This window comes from Erpetoichthys calabaricus, chromosome 7 (assembly GCF_900747795.2).
Source record: "Erpetoichthys calabaricus chromosome 7, fErpCal1.3, whole genome shotgun sequence".
In the NCBI taxonomy this organism is placed as follows: domain Eukaryota; kingdom Metazoa; phylum Chordata; class Cladistia; order Polypteriformes; family Polypteridae; genus Erpetoichthys; species Erpetoichthys calabaricus.
Window position 1 is genome coordinate 172,441,938 of NC_041400.2, and position 22,479 is coordinate 172,464,416.

The following is a 22,479-nucleotide window of genomic DNA, read 5'->3' on the forward strand; positions in this document are numbered from 1 at the left end:
TAAGGGAATCAATACTAGAGGAAAGAGAGTCTTTAAGTTAATATTCTTAATATTATGGAAAGACATGAGATGGGAAAGCTTAGTGTTGGAAAGTGCAAGTTTAACATTGAATGAAACAAGAAAGTGATCAGTTATGGGGAGTTCATCCGCAGTACAATCAAGCGGGGTAACTCCAGAACAGCAAATTAAGTCCAAGATATGTAAAGGGGAATTAAAGGATACAGACAATGAAATAGTGGATGCCCTAAACTTACATTTTTCTGAGGTGTTCAAAAGTGAGCAAGTGGAGGTAAACGCGACTACTAAGGACGTAATGAGGGATTTAGAAATTGTAGAGGGAGAAGTACTGCTCAGATTAAATAAGCTGAAATCAAACAAATCACCAGGACCAGATGATATTTACCCTCAAATTCTTAAGGAGGCTAGTGAGTACATATATAAACCCTTGACATATATTTTTAGGAAATCACTGCACACTGAAGAGATTCCAAAGGACTGGAAACTGGAAAATATCATCCCATTATATAAAAAGGGTGACAGGGCAGATCTAAGCAACTATAGGCCAGTAAGCTTAACGTGCATCACGGGCAAATTAATGAAAGGAATTATTAAGGATAAGATTGAGCAACACCTGGCAAGGACAGGAGTTTTACTGAATAGTCAGCATTGATCCAGAAGAGGGAGGTCGTGTTTTACTAACATGCTGGAATTTGATGAGGAGGCAACAAAAGGATACGATCAAAGTGGAGCAGATGAGATTATTTATCTTGACTTTCAGAAAGCATTTGATAAGGTGCCACATGAGAGGTTGGGGATCAAATTAAAAGAAGTGGGAGTTCAGAGTGATGTTTTTAGGTGGGTGCAGAATTGGCTCAGACATAGGAAGCAGAGGGTGATGGTGCGAGGAACCTCATAAGAAATAGCTGATATTAAGAGTGGCCTTCCACAGGGGTCAGTGCTAGGGCCGCTGCTATTTTTAATATATATAAATGATTTAGATAGGAATATAAGTACAAGCTGGTTAAGTTTGCAGATGATACCGAGATATGTGGATTAGCAGATAATTTGGAATCTGTTATATCATTACAGAAGGACTTGGATAGCATACAGGCTTGTGCAGAGTTGTGGCAGATTAAATTTAATGTCAGTAAATGTAAAGTATTACACATAGGAAGTAAAAATGTGAGGTTTGAATACACAATGGGCGGTCGGAAAATTGAGAGTACACCTTCTGAGAAGGATTTAGGAGTCATAGTGGACTCTAAGCTATCGACTTCCTGACAGTGTTTAGAAGCCATTAAGAAGGCTAATAGAATGTCAGGTTATATAGCACCTTGATGTGTGGAGTACAAGTCACAGGAGGTTCTGCTCAACCTTTATAACGCACTGGTAAGGCCTCATCTTGAGTACTGTGTGCAGTTTTGGTCTCCAGGTTACAAAAAGGACATAGCAGCGCTAGAAAAGGTCCAGAGAAGAGCGACCAGGCTGATTCCAGGGCTACAAGGGTGGAATTATGAGGAAAGATTAAAAGAGCTGAGCCTTTACAGTTTAAGCAAAAGAAGATTAACAGGTGACATGATTAAAGTGTTTACAATTATGAAGGGAATTAGTACAGTGGATCGAGACTGTTATTTTAAAATGAGTTCATCAAGAACACGGGGGACACAGTTGGAAACTTGTTAAGGGTAAATTTTGCACAAACATTAGAAAGTTTTTCTTTACACAAAGAACGATAGACACTTGGAATAAGCTACCAAGTAGTGTGGTAGACAGTAAGATGTTAAGGACTTTCAAAACTCGACTTGATGTTTTTTTGGAAGAAATAAGTGGATAGGACTGGTGAGCTTTGTTGGGCTGAATGGCCTGTTTTCGTCTAGAGTGTTCTAATGTTCTAATATCAGTGTTTGTGTCAAGGGAAACGTGGAAGTCACTAAGCCTTGTGCTATGGTAGCCCACAATAACACAAAGGGTGTGCCAGTTATGTGGGTCTGACACTAACAATTTACCTCCTCATGGGCAAGCAGAAGAAAAAAATATAAGACAAGCGAGCAAAGAAACACACTTGTACTGTCCTGACTGCAACATTAGGCTGTGCGTTGGCAAATATTTCAAAACATCACACAAGGAACATGTACTAAATCTGAATCACCAGAGCAGTGGACAGTAAATATACCTTTCCTGTTGTATTTATGTTGACTTTTTGGCATTTACATGTTTCTGTTACACATAATACATAATGTTGTGGGAAAAAAATACATGTTTTTGGTTTGATTTTTCTGGGGTTAAACATAATGCTGAAAAGGTGGAAGGGTTAAGGATCAACAACAAATACCTGTGCCCACCTAATGATGCACAGCTCTTCTGATTTTAACCAACATGAAAGGCCTGATCCCAAGACACTTGAATTAAAGTGCCTGGTTCCAGTGATGGTATCAATGCACACTTACATTTATTTAGTAGGAACATTCAGACAAGCTTATATCCTTTCATCCATATGTCCATTGCCTGAACCGGAGGAAAAGTTTGATGTACAAACTCCAGTGATAGCTGACAAATTAATTGTTCAATTTAAACACTGGAGTGCTTTTGTGCATACATTCTGGAGATTTGTGTCTTTTATGTTAAGTGGTGTTTGGAATGTTTTTAAATCTTCTAGCTAATAGTGTCTCTTTATAGACCAGCTTAATAAAACAGAGTTTATTCCTTCTATGACCTTGTGATCAGACATTTCCTTTCACACTTCATTAAGCTGTAGAGGCACCAAAAATAGTGTTTCCTTTTAAAAAAAAACTGTTCAGTGAGAAAATGCAAGCGCTTGCTAATTATAATTACGCATTAATTATTGGAAAGACCAGGTATAGAATAAGCCAGCTTCTCAATCTTTGTCGTAAAATAATTAGTAAAACTCTATTAAAAATGATGCGCCAGTTTACCACTTGACTTCATTACAAATGGAAAACTGAGGGACATCTCTGGTGTTTTGCTCATAACTTTGAAATACACTTTTCTTATTGCCTAATGTCTTGTTCTCAAATCTGCTTAACCAGATTTTTCAGTCATTATCAGCTTAACAGGTAACAGATGACAGAAGTCTCCTCTGTAATATATTTGTTATTCATTTCTATAACTATTATATAAATAAATAAACTATTGTGCGATGGGGCAGTGTGCATGTCACATACTGTATATATATTGTGATGGAACAGGGGCTTCAGCATGCCCCAAACCCCAACATGAACACACCAAGAGTGCCGGGATTTTTTCTCTCTCCACAATTCACTTCTCACCACCGCACTACTCACCTCGAATTGAGTGTTGCTCTCCGTCCTCCCAGCTCCGACTCCCTGGACAAGGGAGTGCAGTCCCTTTTATTAAGGATCTGTGAGTACTTCTGATGCCAGGGCCACTGCCTGAAGGAAGTACATCCAGGTCATACGGAAGTCCCATTTTAGGGAGCACATGTCCCTGCAGCGCCCCCTTGTGGCACCCTGGGACCCCAGCAGGGCTGTGTTGCTGGAATACACATCCCAGCATGCCCTACTGATTCCATACTGGGCACTGATATCCAAAAAAGTCCTCAGCGACATCTTCCAGTTCCGGTGGACTGTCCGTTCATCCTTTTTGGCCCTTTCTACCGGGTCTGACCCCCTTCTCCACTGTGGCCAGGATGCCTGTTTGTCTGTTAGGAGCCTCCCGTCCAGGTAAGTAACCATCCCCTCTTCTGCCCAGGATGCCTGTCCAGCTCCCGTGGCATGTACAATATATATATTGCCCTCCATAATGTTTGGGAGAAAGACACTTTTTTCCTTGATTTACCCCTCTGCTCCACAGTTTAAAATTACAAATCAAACAATTCAGATGTCATTAAAGTGCACGTTGCAGACTTTCATTTAAGGGTATTTGCATACATTTTGGTCCCATCCTGTAAAAATGACAACACTTTTTCTACATAGTCTCTCCATTTCAGGACACCATAATGTTTGAGACATGTGGCATCACAGGTGTTTGTGATTCTTCAGGGGGTTTTCATGGCTTCTTAAGATACCTCACCTTGCTTGTACACTTTGGAGTCTGTAGTTACCATTGTTCAATATGAGGACAAGCGCTGTTCTAATGAAAGTCAAAGAAGCCATTATGAGGTTAAATAACAAGAATAAAACCATTAGAGACATCAGTAAAAGCTTAGGATGACCTAAATCAACTGTCTGGAATATCATTAAGAAGAAAGAACACACTGGTGAGCTCAGTAATCACAAAGGAACTGGTAGGCCAAAGAAGACCTCCACTGCTGATGACAGAAGAATCTTCACTATGGTAAAGTAAAAGTTCCAAACACCTTATGTGACAGATCAGAGACAGTTTTCAGGAGGCAGATGTGTATGTGTCAGAGATGACTATCTGCAGAAGACTTCATGAACAGAAATACAGCGGCCACACTGCAAGATGCAAACCACTAGTTAGCCACAATAACAGGATGGCCAGGTTATAGTTTGCGAAAAAAGACTTAAAAGTGCCTGCAGAATTCTGCAACAAGGTCCTTTGGAGAGACAAGTCAAACATGATTCTCATTCCCAGTGCAGTTTTTTGGCTGTCTTACTTGCAGTCCCAGAGTTGCTTAATAATGATGTTGAGATCAGGGCTCTGTGGTGGACCATACCTACTGTTGAAAGATTCTCTTTTCCTCTTTTCGCTACAGATATTTTTTATTGTATTTTAGAATGAAGTCTGGACTGATCAGATGCCACCCTAATGGTATTACATGATGGGTTATAATCTACCTGTACCTCTTAGCAGTAAGGGGTATAATCCAGAACTCCAAACCTTAAGGGATCTTCCACCATGTTTCACTGCTGCCTACAGATATGCATTCAATTGTTAGAGTGACAAAAGTGTTAGAGCCCAAAATTTCAAATTTTGACTCAGGGACCAGAACACCTGCTACTGTTTTTCTGCACCCTAGTCCTTGCATTTTCATGCCCAAAATTTCAAATTTTGACTCAGGGACCAGAACACCTGCTACTGTTTTTCTGCACCCTAGTCCTTGCATTTTCATGTGTAGGTGGGCTGCTTATCTTTATTTCCACCTCAGAGGAATTGCTTCTTGGTCATTACTCAACTGTGAAGAGCGCTTCTGATAAGACTTCTCTGGACTGTAGATGTATGTTCCAGTGTCCCAATATTTTCTAGCAGTTCTGAGCTGATAATAGTGCCAGACATCTTTTGATTTCAAAATGAAGTAAACTTGATGGATTTCTCCTTTGCTGCACTCAGTCTCTGTGGCCAACTACTGCGTTTTCAGTCCTCGACTTTGGCCATTCATTTGTTCTTCTGCAGACAGAACATCTTGAAACACCTGTCTGCAGCTTAGGAGAATCTTTGATTCTGCAAGTTGACTACCTTTGGTCTTATTGGTATGCTCAATTTTGCTGTGGTGTAAGACTTGTTGGTTAAACCAACACATCTGCAGCAACTTCACTTTTTAGTATGGTTACCCCTTGTCCAGTTTTAACAGTATAACTGTTGATTATACAGTACTTGCTTAATCAAGCACTGGACTGAATGTCGTCAAAGATCTCATCTAGAAAGTGCTCTATTACTATGTTAGTGTTTTTGTTAAGTTCACTAAAATACCTTATTGTATTGCATCATTTTTTGCAAAAAGAATGTTTGGAATTCTAAAATAATCTCTTTTCTATTGACACGCTATTTTGAGGAAGTATGGTGCATACTAAAATTTTGAAAACCATCAGCAAAAGGCTCATGTAGGACATCAGGCATTACGACCAAACATCACTAGCATTTGACAATAATGTTAAATGATATAAAAGGGTTATGGGAGTCAGACAGTTGTAATGAGTCTGTGTGTCTGTAAGTCAGTGTCTGTATTGCTTAAAAAATGTTCCTCTCTCCAATTATACCACACTAGGTGATCTCCTAGTTGAGCTAAATGGTAGAGTGGAATTTCCTAATTTTCTTCATGTCTCTATGGGTTTTTCCCCCCAGTTACCCCAGTTTTTCCCTACACCCAGAAGGCATAGCCATTGAGTTAGTGGCTGATTTTAAACTGATCTTATGTGTGTGAGTGGCCCCTGTGATGGACTTTCATCTTGTTGCTTCTCAGGTTTTGCCCACACCAATACATTTGGTGACAAATTTAAGTCAGGCAATATGGCGGCTGTGTGTGTGTGAGTGTGTTCTGTGAAGGATCGGCACCCTGCCCCAGGCTTGTTCCTGTCTTGTCCCTTGCTGCAGGTATAGGCTCTGCCCCACAAAGCTTAGTATGCCAATCTATATTATCTGTGCTGATATAAGGTCTACTACTTTGAGGCCATTCGTTCTAACGTCCAAGGTCCACAGGAAAACAATAGGGTACTAAGGTTCTAGAAATTGCTAAAGCTTCCTTTTGCATATCATGTACTTGCAGCAGCAGAAAGAAGTTGTGGCAGAGCTGCAGACAAGCCTGGATTAAGACCCCACAGGCTGCATTAATGAACAGAGACCCTTAACAGAGAGTTGATCATACTTTCAACAATGCAATGCATGGGCACCCAGTAATTTCATGAAGCACAGCAATTCACCCTCTTGATTCTGATGCGCAAAAACTCAATCATTTAATCGATCGGAGTAAAGGGTCCCCGTTGGTGATTACGCCGCTTAGACACTTGATTGGTTCATCAAGTGGGCGAGGGAGAGGATTCCCTCTTGGTGAACTTGATGCGTGAACATTCAATTGTTTCATCCTGTAAGGCTCCCTTTGGTGATTTTGGCATGCAGACACTTTGTTGTTTCATCGAGGAAGGTAGGAGGTTGTCGCCTGTGGAGATTTTGCCGTATGGACACTTGAGTGTGTTTCTTCAATCCAGCAGATAGAAACACCTTTTAAATAGTAATACATTCTTCATTACCTTCTCTTACACATAGCTGTTAAGACTCATTGACTGCATTGCTGAAATTAAATCCTGGTTTTCTTCAAATTTTCTTAAACAGTGACAAAACTGAGGTTCTCCTCATTGGTTCAAAATCATCATTATCCAAAACCAATAATCCTTCTCTTATTATTGATAACTCTGTTGTTTCCCCATCATCTCAGGTCAAGAGTCTGGGTGTCATCCTCGACAGTACTCTATCTTTCCAGTCTCACATTAATAACATCACCCGGTCTGCTTACTTCCACCTACGTAATATTAATCACATTCGCCCCTCCCTCACTCCTCATACCACTGCCGTTCTTGTTCATAGTCTTGTCACTTCTTGGCTGGACTACTGCAATTCACTCCTCTTTGGTCTCCCTAATAAATCTCTTCATAAGCTTCAGTTAGTCCAGAATTCTGCAGCACGCATCATTACTCGAACCCCTTCTATTCACCATATTACTCCGGTCTTGCAGCAGCTTCATTTTCTCCCGATTAAGTTTCGAACTGATTTTAAGATTCTGCTATTAACATTTAAGGCCATTCATAAACTCGCCCCTCCATATCTGTCTGACCTTCTTCATGTTGCCATTCCCTCCCGTAACCTTAGATCCTCTTCCTCCACCCACCTGACCGTCCCTCTCGCCCGTCTAACCACCATGGGGAGCAGAGCATTCAGCCGTTCTGCTCCCAAACTCTGGAATTCATTACCTACCGAGCTCTGAAACATCAAATCATATTCATTCTTCAAATGTAAACTTAAAACGCATCTGTTTAAAATGGCTTTTTCTTTATGATTACAGTGGTTTTGTTTGGTTTTAATTTTTAGATTTTCTGATGTTTTAAGTTGTTTATGATTGTGTCTTTTATTTATTTATTTATTGTTTGTTTGGTGTCCTTGAGTTCTCTGAAAGGCGCCTTGTATAAATAAAATGTATTATTATTATTATTCAAAGATCGCTTTGTGCTACTCTTTACCGGCAGTTAAAGTAAGTGTTCCAGACCAACAGAGCCTCAGTTGTAATAACTTGTAGAATTTGTGACCAACATGTGGCCAGTCTAACATACAGCCAAATGGCCAGTCCCAAATGGAGCTGTAAGTTGGTGCATGACTTAATATATATTTTTGTGGCATGATCACGCTGTCCTAATGCCTAAAAAGGGAGTGAAGAAGAACGAGAGTCTGAGGAGGATCTCGACCTGGTGTGATAGATGATGTTCCAGATAACTTTTTGCACCAGTCCCATCTGGGAACTTCACAATACCATATACTTGTATTACTACTGCTCTAATCAGGTTTTATCAACCGCTTACACCACACAGGATGTAAAGTCATTAAAACCATGTGTGGTTTTCCTCTGTTATTTGACTTGTAGCTCTTTCTCAAATTCAGTAATGTATCATTTACTATTTACTGTATATTATTATCAAGGTTCTTAATCTGTGTCTGTACAGCTTGTGTTTTAGTTCCACAAGTCTCAATAATCAATACCATAAGGTTCAAAGAACACCAATTCAGTATGGTACAACATTTGGACACACATTTTATATTATCTTTAAACAAACTGGGGCCCTTCTGTATATGTAGCTCTCTTGGTATGTGCTAATTCTTACAGTAATATAGCCAAACCTACACATGAAGATCTTTGCCCCACCATGGCCTTAAATTGGTTTGAGCAAGTTTGAGAATGTTATGTTAGTGACTGCATTTGAATTAATATACTGTACCTAATATTGTTTTAAAAAAAATGTAATATTGATGGAATATTAATTATGTTTTTTAGGGAATGGAGATTGTGCAAACAATGAATAGTGATCCTGGGCTTGCAGTCGGTAAGTTTTATTTATTCTCCTTTCAGTTATCTCTAATTTATCATTTTTATAGAACTTGTCCATTGTTTTTGAAATCTTTTGGCTATTTCATGGTGAAATATACATAGTTTGGTCTCTTTACAAGTACCCATCTTAATGAAGGCACAAGTGTCTGGTTGTTATGTCTTTGTTTAATGCTTTTTGGTGTGAGATTTGTAAAAGCACTGCTAATGTTTTGTGATGTGCCATCTGTTGGAATGCAAATTACAATGCATTTTATTACTACATGCAGCACAAAATACATTTCTTAGATGGGTAGCACAGTTAGTCTGCTATAAACCAGCTATTAACAGTCTTTAAACTTGTTTTACTTATGCATTTATCAATAATAATAATAATAATAATTCATTACATTTATAATACAGCATATCATATAAGACTTTTGAATTAGATTTCTGAAATTTCTGATTGTTTAGTGTCATGTTAAAAGGCAATTAACAGCTTTCAACTGCAAATGTATATTTTATGTGTATTTTGATAAGGCTAATTGTTTTGAAAGTCTCTTCAAGACTCATGGCATATGAAATATGTGCACATTAATTTAACATATGGGACTAAATAGGAAATAGCCTCTACAAATATTTCTAATACAATACAATACAAGACAGGCTGTATACCACCACAAAGGACTTGAAAGAAAGCAATCAAGATGTGATTGAAGTATAGACTTTCAGCTTTTAGTTTAACAAAAATATCGTATGAGCTGTTTAGAAAAGACTTGTTACTCAAGAACTGATTATTTCTTTATAGATAACAATTTCTTGCCCACGAGGAAATCTTGCAAATACAACACTATTGTTATCTCCCACCACGCCCCTCTGATCATGGAGCTCATATCACTGTGCCCCACATACTCATCCGCAGCTGGTGTCTTACCCCCTGTCATTAGCTGACGAGAATTGTAGAGACAAATGCATCCTCTGAGGTTTCTGCAGGAATGCTGTGGGAAATTCTGAAGGCATTTTTAAGAGGACAGATTATCTCATATCTTTCCCACAAAAATAAACTAGAAACCAAGAAGACCTCAGAGTTAATCAGTGAATTAACCAGAATAGATCAAGAACAGGTCTCCAAATGAGGCACTATTTAGGCTTTGCAATCAGAACTCAGCCTCTTCACAACAAAAGAAATAGAACAACTCATTTTTAAATTGAGACATCGTTACTATGAACACAGAGAGAAGGCTAACAAGATCTTAGCACAACAAATCCATAAGCAGGAAGTTCACAACGCAATATCAGTAATCACCAAAACAGACAGAGATAGAATCATTGGCCATAAAAATATAATGCACACATATGGAGACTACTATAAGCCCTTATATTCTACTCAGTTTAGAAAACAAAAGACACAATCTAATGTGATATTTGGTTGAAAATCCTTTCCAGTCAATGCCTGCCTGGAGTCTGAACCCATGGCCATCTCCAAGTGCTGAGTTTCCATCCTATTGACACTATGCCAGGCCTTTACTGCAGCTGTCTTCAGCTGCTGCTTGTTCGTTGGACTTTCTGTCATCAGTTTTGTCTTCGGCAAGTGAAATTCATGTTCAATTGGGCTGAGGTTAGTTGATTGACGTGGTCATCAAAGAATATTCCACTTCTTTGCCTTGAAAAGCACTTGGTTTGCTTATGCAATATATTTTGGCTCATTGTCCATCTGTACTACTGTATAAAGTGTCTTCCTATCAGTTTTGCAGCATTTGGCCGAATGTGAGCAGACAGTATAGCCCTATACACTTCAGAATTCATCCTGCTACTTCTGCCAGCAGTCATATCATCAATAAATAACAGTGACTGACTTCCATTGGCAGCTAGGCATGCCCATACCATGACACTATCTCCACCATGTTTCACAAATGATGTGGTATTCATTGGATCATGAGCCTTTTCTTCTCTTCTCCATACTCTACTCTTTCCAACATTTTTTTACATATTCATCTTAGTTTCCTTTGTCCAAGAAAATTGTTCCAGAACTGAATGGGCTTTAAAAAATTGTTTTCTTGTAAAGTCTAATATGTCCTTCCTATACTTGAGGTTTACCAGTGGTTGCACCTTGTGGTAAACCCTCTGTCTTTACTTTAATGAAGTCTTCTCTTGATTGTAGACTTTGGCAATGATAGGTTTACCTCCCGGAGAGTGTTCTTGGTTTGGCTAAATGTTGTGAAAGGGTTCCCTTTCACTAAGAGCAGAATTCTGAAATCATCCAGCACAATTGTTTTCTGTGGTTTTCCAGACCTTATGGTGTTGCTGAGTTCACCAGCTTGAATGTACCAAATGCTTGTTATGACCACTCATTGTGTTTCTGCTGTCTTTCTAAAGGGTTTGTTTTGTTTTTCTCAGCCTAATGATGCACTGTTTTTACTTGCCTGGGCAGCTCTTTGGACCTCATATTGGGAGTTCACAATTACAGCTTCCAAATACAAATACCACACTTGGAATCAATGCCAGACCTTCTACCTGCTTAATAGTTAATGAAAAAATGAGGGAACTGCTCACACCTGGCTGAGGAAGAGCTTTTCAGTCAAATATACAAATACTTTTGAGTCCCTGGAAAATTTGGGAGGGGGGTTATGAGAAAAATGCCTGTCATTCCTAAACGGCTCATACGGCCACGGCGTGTGGTTCGTTTATTTGACAGCATGTAGATCGAGGTAATTAATAATAATAATAATAATACATTTTATTTATATAGCGCCTTTCCCATGCTCAAGGCACTTAAAAAATAAAAGAAATAAAACAAGCGTAAGAAAGTGTAGAATTAAGGTGAATTTTGTGAAAAGTGTTGTTAACAGGGAGGAGTGGCAACAACATGCGTGCGCCAGCGTCCCCTCCCCTGACCAGAAGCGGTTTCTTCACTCCCCACAAGAGCACACGCCGTGGCCCAACGTTAGGGGCTTCGCCTCTAGCGCTGACGTTCGAGGTTCGATTCCCGAGAGGGAGTGCAGTGGAGTGTGTACGCCTGATGAGCCAAGAATTAGGGCGAAACACGTGTCGCGTACTCTTTGCATTATTTGACAGTAAACTATTTCAACCATTCTATGATCTGCTTCTCACAACTGAGGGCATCGTGACGAATGTTAGCCGACTTGCTGACCAACCACAAGCGTTACCTGGTAGGTAACCACCCATACAATCAGATTGTGATTCAGACTACGAATGCCGTGAATATATATATATATATAAAACTTTTGTTCCTAATGCATCTTTTTAAAATTGCAATGACTTCAATTGTATCAGTTTATGGTCATGAATTTAATCTTTGTCTTTATTTCTCACAGGTTACACTGCTTTTAATGGTGTTGACTTTGAGGGTACCTTCCATGTCAATACTGTAACAGATGATGACTATGCAGGCTTCATTTTTGGCTATCAGGACAGTTCCAGCTTCTATGTTGTTATGTGGAAACAGACAGAGCAAACCTACTGGCAGGCCACACCATTCAGAGCTGTGGCTGAACCTGGTATCCAGCTTAAGGTATGAGGAGCAGGGCTTCAAATGTAGGCTGAGTTGAATCCTAAAAACAGAGTACAAAAAGAAATGGCACAATAATTATGAATGCAGGCCGTACTTCATTTTCCACCTGCCACCGTGTCCAGGTCATCACAGTGGCTTCTTCACTATGTAAATCCTCAGGGCCTCTGCTAAATTGCTTGTCTGGGTGGTAGCAGATAATCTTTGTGGTGGTTGAGCAGATGGGTCTAACATGGCATTAATTTGGGGCTAATAGTAGGTGGGAACAAGGATCTGAGGATTGAGGACTGAGGAGTTTTAATTGGTAGGTGGCCACCTTTGTGGCAAGTTCACTGAACAGTGGACCTTTTCCTGAGTGGTACTAGCTCTCTCTTGTTTGTCCATTTATCCCCACTTCCCACACCAAATTTAACAAGCACTGAGATGGGAAGGGCATGAAGACACCACAAAGAAATGACTAGTTTGATCCCTTTTACAAATGGGTGTATTCATTTGGTTTGCTTCACTACAGGGAAGACAAATTACAGAACCCTGATGCGCATATGCAATGTTCTCCACTGTTATGGGCCATGTAGAACACCACAAAAAGAAGAGATGCACATCCTAAACACCAGAGCAAGTTGCAAGTCACCTCACCTTGTTTACTTTCCAAGTTCACATGTGGTGATCACTTGCCAGACTCCGTTGTGCACCTCCCAACCTGTGGCCAACTCATCACTATCCCTTTATCAACATATTAATTCCCAGGGCTCTTGACTTCAATTTCATTGACTGCACTGCTGCACTCAGTCTTCCCTAATATCTTGCAGCTGTGCAGATTTCTCCTGGATCCTCCAACCAGTACTTTAGCTCCATCGTCAAACACTTATCATCTTTTCCTCCAAGGCAACTCCATGAACTCATGTCCTGTTGCCAAAAACAAGAGAGCACCAGGTAAACATGGCACTCCTTTTTAAAGTACCCACACGGTGAGTTGCCCAGCCCCAGGACGGTGCTCCTTATAAAGTAGTGGAATAGACAGAATGCTTCTAGAGAGTTCGCTCCCAAGTAGGTAGCCGGGCTGTCCCCAGCAGTAGACATTGTTCCAGCCAATCAAAAAATGATTCTGTCTGCTGGCCACTTGAACATCTTACAATTTGCATGTTGCATGTTGATTGTTATCTTTAAAGCGTAATATTAAGGAAACAAACTGAAAGAAAATAAAAATGAACAAAAAGAGTGACTACAGCACACCAGCTTATCTACTTTTTAGAGGTGATTTGGCTTATGGAATGAACATTAGAACAATCTAGACAAGAACAGGCCATTCAGGCCAACAAAGCTCACCAGTCCTATCCACTTATTTCTTCCAGAAAAACATCAAGTCGAGTTTTGAAAGTCCTTAACGTCTTACTGTCTACCACACTACTTGGAAGCTTATTCCAAGTATCTTTTGTTCTTTGTGTAAATACAAACTTTGTAATGTTTGTGCGAAATTTACCCTTAACAAGTTTCTAACCGTGTCCCCGTGTTCTTGATGAACTCGTTTTAAAATAACAGTCTCAACCCACTGGACTAATTCCCTTCACAATTTTAAACACTTCAATCATGTCACCACTTAATCTTCTTTTGCTTAAATGGTGCGAATGATGCAGTCACTGAAGTTTTGAAATGTCTCACAAAGGCAAAACCCACTCCGGGGCCTGCTAGTGACTTAACAGAATGAGATCATTATGGAGTGTTTTGGTTAAACATAGACAATAATTTCAACGCAGAAAAGGGCCTCTGGATGAAAAAATAGTTCAGGCCAGCTCTCACAGCTAGTTTTATCCAACCCCCCAAATAAAAATTCAACAGTACTACTAAGATAGTGTTATCACATCTAATATTAGGCAAACATACTCAAACCTTGGAAAATTATTAGAGTCACCTGGACACCTGCTTTTCCATACAATTATCTAATCAACCAATCATGTGGCAACAACGCAGTGTGTTAAATCATGAAGATACAGGTCAGGCAGTTTAGTTAAAGTTCACATCAAACACCAGAATGGGAAAAAAATGTGATCTTAGTGATTTCAACAGGGCCATGATTATAGGTGCCAAACAGGCTGCTTTGTGTTTTTCTATAACTGCTGACCTCCTGAGATTTTCAGGCACAGCAGTCTCTCGAGTTTTATGGTATAAAATGCGTCCATTGAATGTCAGTTCTGCAGATGAAGACACCTTATTGGTGAGGAGGTCAAAGGAGAATGGCCATAATGGTTCGAGTTGACAGAAAGGCTACTCAGATGACCACTGTGTACAACTGTGGTGAGCAGAAAAGCATCTGGGAATGTGCAGACGTCAAACCTTTAGGTGGATGGGCTACAGCAGCAAAAGACCAAATCAGGTTCTATTCCTGTCAGCTAAGAACTGAAAGCCGAGACTGTAGTGGGCACAGGCTCACCAAAACTGGACAGTTGAAGACTGGAAAAATCGCAGCCTGGTCTGATGAATCTCAATTTATGCTAATGGTAGGGTCAGAATTTAGTGACAATGGCAGGAATCCATGCACCCAACCTACCTTGTGTCAACAGTCCAAGCTGCTGCTGCTGGTGGTGTAATGATTTGGTGATTGTTTTCTTGGCACATTTTGGGTCTGTTAATACTAATCAATCATTGCTTGAATGCCACGGCATATCTGAGTATTGCTGCTGACCTTGTGCATCTCTTCATGGCCACGATTTACCCATCTTCTATTGGCTACTTCCATCATGACGATGTACCATGTCACTTCAAGCTAGTTTCATGAACAAGACAATGAGTTCAGAGCCCTTCAGTAGTCTTCTCAGTCATCAGATCTGAATCCACAAGAACACCTTTGGGATGTGGTAGAGCGCAAGATTTGCGGCATGAATGTGCAGCTGACGAATCTGCAGAAAGTGTGTGATGCAATTATGTCAACATGAATTGGAATCCCAAAGGAATGTTTCCAAAATCTTGTGGAATTCATGTCACAAAAAACTGAACCTATTTTGAGAGCAAAAGGAGGCCTTACTCAGTGTTAGTATAGTGGTCACAATAATTTGCTCAGTGAGTGTATGTCCAAAGAAAAAATGCAAAACTAGAAATGGGCCTGACAATAAACAAATAAAGGTTGGTTGAAGTCAGCAGGCTGGGTGAGCTGAGTTATCATAGCCTTTGCTCTGACCTTCTCATTTAAAAGACAATACCATCCTCAGAACTGCTGCTCACTGGATGGTTCTGTGGTAGCCCATCCACCTCAAGGTCTGAAAAATATAAAATCTTAATTGTCTATTGGTGCATAATTCAGACTGTTTCAAGCATACCAATACCTAGGTGTAAATTGGAAACCACTTTATTACAGGATGCTAGGAAATCTCAGGGTACAAATCAGACTGTGATGATTTCCAGTTGATCCAGATCAGCCTGACATTTTAGAGGAAATCAGAGAGCCCAGAGGAAACTTGCATGAACACAGGTAGAAGGAACCAACGACATCATCAGTAACCCGGTCAGGGCCTGAAGTCAAAGTACCCAGTTAGTGAAAATAATGTGAACAGCTTTAACACTTTATTATTATTCTTCCTGAGGGTGAGAAGAGAACCAGGAGATCAAACAGTCAAAACCAACAAACAAGTTTAAACCTTAAAGACGAAACCTTTTTGTACCAAAGCCTAATCTAAGACCAGAAATCAAAGTCAGAGAGAAAGCAGTAAAATCACAAGGCAGAAATTTGAACAGGAAATCTGCACTAAGTTTGATCACTGATACTGAATGAATCTTTGTGCAGGATTTAAAGGGTCACACTAATGGCACAAGGTGCGGTGACGTCTGAAACAAAGTTCCATGGCAATAGGGAGCAGCACGCAGGTAATGGGTATCATAACATAGCACCTTCCAATTGCTAAACAAAATAATGTCATGGCACCGTGAAATAATTAATGGTTATATTCAGGAAATATAGCACAAAGAAAACCACACTGAAAATGTCTAGAGATAAAGCAACCCACATTCCCATGTATATTTTTGGTCTAAAAATATTTATTTCAAGTCAAGACAATTCTCAAAATGAACAAATCATAAACATTGCATCAGCATCACCGTATAAGATGACGGTTAAACATTGAACATTCACTCTTTACTTTAATTAACTTTTTGGCCTAGCAATACTGGCCATCAACAATTTTGCACCAAGGACTGTGATAAGCGTTCTAATAATTTTTTATAATCCTCAATGCAAACACAAAGTCAAAATTTTCTACCAGGTTTAGTTTTTTGTGACATCACCTTTTGAAATATATTTATTTCAAAATTAATCAGCACCACCTAAAAATGTAATTCAAAAATGAAGACACTTTATTATGAACACAACGTGGATGAGTGTAGCTTGTTCATTGACTACTCAAAACTCAGCTTGAAAGTTGTCATCTCCACAACAGAATAAAAATTTCCTTTTCTCTCTATAACACATGCTATAAAAATGAAAGTGTCATATGAGAACATGATGTTACTTTACGAAAACATTCAGTATCAGAAACAGAAGTGGAATATTCCTGGAGATCTAAAGGTCTTTGCATTTTTGGTTGGTTACACCAAATGCTGTTGTTTTTGTGTGAGTGGCACAAGAACAATAAGAACAAAGCATCTATATATATAAAAGGCAAAGCCCTCACTGACTCATCACTAACTCTCCCACTTTCAATATAGATGGGAAGCTGAAATTTTGTGTGCTCATTCCTTGTAGTGTACTTACAAAAGTTAGGTATGTTTCATGTCCTATTGCAACACCCAAGGGGGTGGAAATGGGTTTACCCCCTAAACTGTATATATAGATAGGGGAAACTCCTCCTCACTATTTCTATGACTTCCAATATACGTAGGAAGCTCAAATTTCCCATGCTCATCCTTTACACTGTACTTACAAACATTAAGTATGTTTCATTTTACGCCGTTCCCCATCACGAACATTCGAAAATAACGTCTTCTTTTTGGCGGTTCTCACCATTATGCCGTAAGCAACTTTCCGAACTGACCTCTCCTTTTGATGGTTTCATTCCTTATTTCCGTTAACAGACGATTTATTTCACGGCAGAGACGCACAAGGGCCGCCCCTGGTCCCCCTTCCTTTAACCGCACGGCCGCTGTCCGCTCACCTAACATGTGGTTGGCTCCCTGCCTATATACATTAACGACATCCCGTGCTCATGTGCCTCCTCACTCGCTTCCTTACTTTCCTCAGCTGTTCATCGTGCTCACTGCTCCCTTCTTCTTTACTCCACCGCTTTAAGCCTGTTATTGTTCGCCTTCCTTCACGCCTTCCTGCTGGTAATTCCTGCCTTTTCATTTACTCCACTGCTCCAAGCCTGTTATTGTTGGCCTTGCTTCACATCTTCCTGCTGGTGACTTCTTTCTTTTCATTTACTCCACCACTTCAAGGCTGTCATTGTTGGGCTTTCTTACTTGCTCACGTCTTCCTCATGCTGACTTCTGCTTTTCATTCCCTGCTCTACTGCTTCTCGCCTCCCTTCTACTTTCTTTCCCAACGGGTGCAAGTTTACCCCGAATAACATGTCTATTCCGGTGATCACCGTCGATCACAATTTCACCAACCCGTACCCAGTGGTTTCCATGCCCCAAGATTGTGCCTGCCTCTTGTATTCTCTCTCTTACTTATTGCATGGCCATGTCAGTCTCAGTCTTGATATCCGCAGAGACTTTGTGTCTTATGTACTGAATGACTGGGGCAGGTTCAAGGTGTGGACTGATGACAATAGAGGAGACAATTATACTACACAGGACCACTATAGCAATGAAATGCTTAAGCTCTCAACCAATGGTTTTGCATGTGAACTGATAGCTGTTTTGGAATTGTTTCGTTGTCACTTTCAAGTGTATAGAAATGGGGAAATATGTTACATCTTTGGACAACCGGGAATGCCTGTTAAACATCTTAAATTCACTGGTAGCGATTTGGGTAGTGGACACTTCGATGTTTATGAATGTTTCAACTCTGACAACATGGACACAAAATTATCAATAAAACCTGTTGTATCTTTACAATGGTTGACAAACGCAGAATGTAACTTGAACACAACACGTCCTCCAAATATGAACCCAATTGAAAGAAATAATGATAATCAAACCCTTGATGACAGCAACACTCATAACAGTGACAAAATAATTACATTGACAATCATGTTATGTTACTTTAAAAATGTTTCCTTTTCTTTTTCATAACTTCTTTAACACACTACTTCTCCGCTGAGAAGCACGGGTATTTTGCTAGTTTATTTCTATAACACATTTTCATACAAATGGTGTAGCTCAAAGTGCTTTACAAGATGAAGAAAGAAAAGTTTATAAAAAACAAAATTAAGATTAGGCAATACTAAGTAAGGTCTGATGGCTGGGAGGGCTGAAAAAACAACAACAAAAAAAATAAAACTCCAGATGGATTGGACAAAATCTGCAGGGGTTCCAAGGCCATGAGACCACCCAGCCTCCACTGGGCATTCTACCTCACATAAATGATCTAAATCAGAAGAACCACTGAGATTAGAAAGAGGATCCAAAACGTATCTCCCTGTTTCCAGGAAAGAAAAATGTGGTAAATCAGGGGGTTCCCAACCTTTTCACCCCCTTTACCCCTGGGTAACTTTTTGAAAGTAAATTTCCCCTCACCCTGTTTTGTTTGGTAACCTGAGTTTATAATTTTACCATAATAAAGCAACTGACCAAGGGGAAATTTTAAGATACTGTTCTTAACATTTTTATTTTAAGTTCAAATAACAATACTAATAATAGTACACAATAATGCTATTTAACTTATTTAAAAACAACTAATGACATTCAGATATCGGAATACCAGAATGAAGCACACCGAGTCGATGAGAGCACATCCATCAGTGAGACGTTTGTTCTTGCTTTTCACCTACGATTTTGGATATTCTTGGCCCAGTTGTTGAAAGTTGTCATTTTTGGAAACTAAGTGATACCTTGGAGACTTCAGGTCTTTTAAACAAATTTACCCACTGAGTAGCTGAAATTTAGCCGCAGTTGGGATTCTCTGCAGTTAACAGGCACTTGTTAACCCTGAGAAAGTTTACCTTCCTCCTCTGTGTATTAAACTTAGATTTATGAAAACTTTGTTAAAGGAATGGATAAAACAGAAACAGGATTCATGCACTTAAGAAATACATTTCCCCGGATCAGTGATGCAAAGATTAAGGAAGACATGTTTGTAGGTGCTCAGATCAAATAAGTGTTAAAAGATGAGGGATCTGTAAAAGAGCTGAAGATGACAATTGCTTGGCAGAGCTTCAACTGGACAAACTTTTTTGGGAAATGAGTGACACAGAGAAAAACTCATTTAGTCACCGGGAGAATGTGTAAACTTCACACAGATAATGTTCATCAGAGAATTTAAACCCTGGACATTTCTGGCTCATCGGTGGCAAGTCGTCTCATTGTACCGACAGGAACTGAGCTTTCATTCAGAAACTAAAACCAAAACTGACATCCACAGAATGTCAGGAAAGCAGTTACAATAGGGAGGGAATAATCAAGCATTACGCAACACATTCTTAGAAACACAGCAGCTGGTTAACCCTTCTTCTCCAGTCGGAGTTTCTAACTCACCTTTGAAACATGGCCAGGTCATGTTTCATTCAGCTATATCAGCTCTTGAGTTTGTTTGAGCCAGTGGCTAAGCTCCTAATCTTTTGTTTACTGGCCTCCTTGCACAGTTACAGAGACTGGTGCGTATCCCAGCAGCATTGGGCAAAAGGCAGAAAGGACATAACCCACTCTCACTAATATAGAGCCGATTTAACATGTCTAGGGTATAGGAAGGAAAGCAGACTACAAGTGGTGTGTTGTCTTTGAACCTCAATTCTGCCTCATTGTGTGACACTAGACAACTCCTTTAAATTGTCTGTGTTCCAACTATAAAAAATATCTGTACATAGCTATAATGTGTTTTATCATAAGTGTCATTTATTTAAATAAAACCACATTCCAGATAACACTTAACATTCTTAAACCCACTTTATTAGTTTTATGGCCATATTGGCCAGGGGTCCATCACATCAGAAGGAAACAATCCTAGAAGGTGAGCCAATCCATCATAGGGCCAACTCCTCAGTATAATAGTAAAAACGTGCCAACTCCTCCCAGACAGTCCCAAACTAACACTCAGGAGTCTCCAACAGTGCAGTGGGAGTGCTATCAACTGCCTCACTATGACATTCAAGACCAAACTTCAAGTTTTAGGGTACAAGACATTTGGGTCTAACTACATGGATTGAAGCAAATTGGAATTTTGAGTGACAGTAGAATGACATTCTCCATCATAGATAGCCAATTTATATATGTGTAAGTCTATAAATTTCATCATGTCATCATTATAAGCAACTCATTCCTTGGGTTCTTTTCTTAAAGGGAGACTGAAAGAAACGTCAAATCCAGTTATACTGCCGTTACCTGTAACCTCTTACCTGTCTCACTGTTCTTATTGTACCCAAGTATTCAACCCTTGAGACCTCTAATAGCAGGCTGCTTACCGACTGGGCCTGTCTTTACTTCCAGACCTTTACTGCATCCCAATAGAGTCCAAATTATCCTTTCATGCAATTATGGCACTGTAGCTAGACAAGGCATGAACAAGCTAGCTTCTCAGCCATGCTAATAGCAATCAGATAATGACAATGATTTAAGCTCTCCCTTAAAAGTTATATTTATTTGCATCAAAGTGAATAGCAGGACATATAAGAAATACCAACAATTATACAGCCTGGGTGGGTTCATGCGATCTTCATTCTGTCCCAGATAACAAATCCCAGATGGTTTCTTTAGCCTGGTGAAGATGTGTAATTTAATCAAAAAAGAAAAAGATTTCTTCTCAAAGAGAGTGGTATTTTCCAAGTGTACAGTAGCTAAACAACAGCAGATAGAAAGTTTCATGAAGCTGTTGTCACACAATAGGACAGACAAAGGTTCAAAGGTTGGGATACCAGTCTGATAAACCTTGTTTAATATTGGCAAAGAAAAAAGAGATAAGAACAAAAATAATGGCCACAGCCACAAACCTCTTAAACCCTAAGTAGCCCTGTACCAGGCTGAGCAAGGATTCAAAAATCTTTCGCTGAATTCTACAGGTGAATTACGCCACACACTGACACCAATAATACCTTGTTTTCGAGTAATGGGTGTTGACTTCACACTCATAGTGATCACATTGTTACAGTATTTACAGTAGACTTTTAATCTGGCGTGAAATCATAGGTGGGGTGTTTCATAAATCGTCACAAAAAAATGAAAAAAGTAGTAATTATTCTGTACAAGGAATACCCAAGTGTTATAAATCAAACAAAAGGTCTCAAGCAGTCGATTTTAACCGACGCATTGAACCCTAAGTCTGACTGAGCAAACGCGAGCTACGAGCTGAAAACAGGGAAAACTGTGACACCTCTGAGCTGGGTAATATATACATGTGATATATCAGCATTTACAGCAGATTCTCCTGATTAAAACAAGCCCAGGCCCATGTTTGTATGATGTATTGATCGTGAGATGTCCTCCTGAGAATAGAAAAACAGGCAGCCATGGTGGGCACCATACCCTCACTTCATACCATTGTATAGCTGCGACTGAGTCGATTCCAGCAATATGTAACACAGTCATGTTTGAAAAAAGGAGAGAGCCAAGGGTCGTGCATAATAAACAAAAATGTGTGATTTTTTTGTGTATATGTGTGCGTGTGTGTACATATACAATAAAAATATGTGTTTTTGAGAAATTATATTTTATATAAATATCTATCAGATTTTAGTGAAAAACTGACTGTCCTTCCTTATTTATTGAATAATGAGGCTTTATTTTGGCATTCTCCCCGTAAGTGGAAATTGCTAAAAAAATGGCATCATGGTGTAAGAGGTATCAGAAATATGCTGGTGTAGAGGAGCTCCATCTCTCTCTTTCAAGTGGGTCTGTCAATGAATGCCCACTTTCAGTTAGCGGGCTGAATATATTAGTGGCCATGACGGAAAGGGAGGGGCTTCCAGGACCCTTCAAGAGGCATGTTCAGGGATCATCTGGTGTTTGCCCTTTTGAGTGGTGCAGAAAAAGTAACAGGTAGTTAGCGACTGTGCCCTGTCTCATCCTAGGGTGGAACTGCTTCCCTTAGCAGAGGTTCGAAGGTGCCCCCTAAGCATGCATGTGTGACACTGCATGTATTTTCCCT

At 39.7% G+C, this 22,479-nt stretch overlaps 1 protein-coding gene across 1 annotated transcript in view; it reads left to right on the forward strand.

The window, feature by feature from the left end:
* The window catches only part of thbs4a (thrombospondin 4a), a 160,166-nt gene that overhangs the window by 131,969 nt on the left and 5,718 nt on the right, over nucleotides 1–22,479 (forward strand). Inside the window, exons 18-19 of the mRNA XM_028805726.2 lie at nucleotides 8,696–8,744; nucleotides 12,061–12,257. Coding sequence (XP_028661559.1) covers nucleotides 8,696–8,744; nucleotides 12,061–12,257 — 246 coding nt within the window. The remainder of the gene's footprint in view (nucleotides 1–8,695; nucleotides 8,745–12,060; nucleotides 12,258–22,479) is intronic.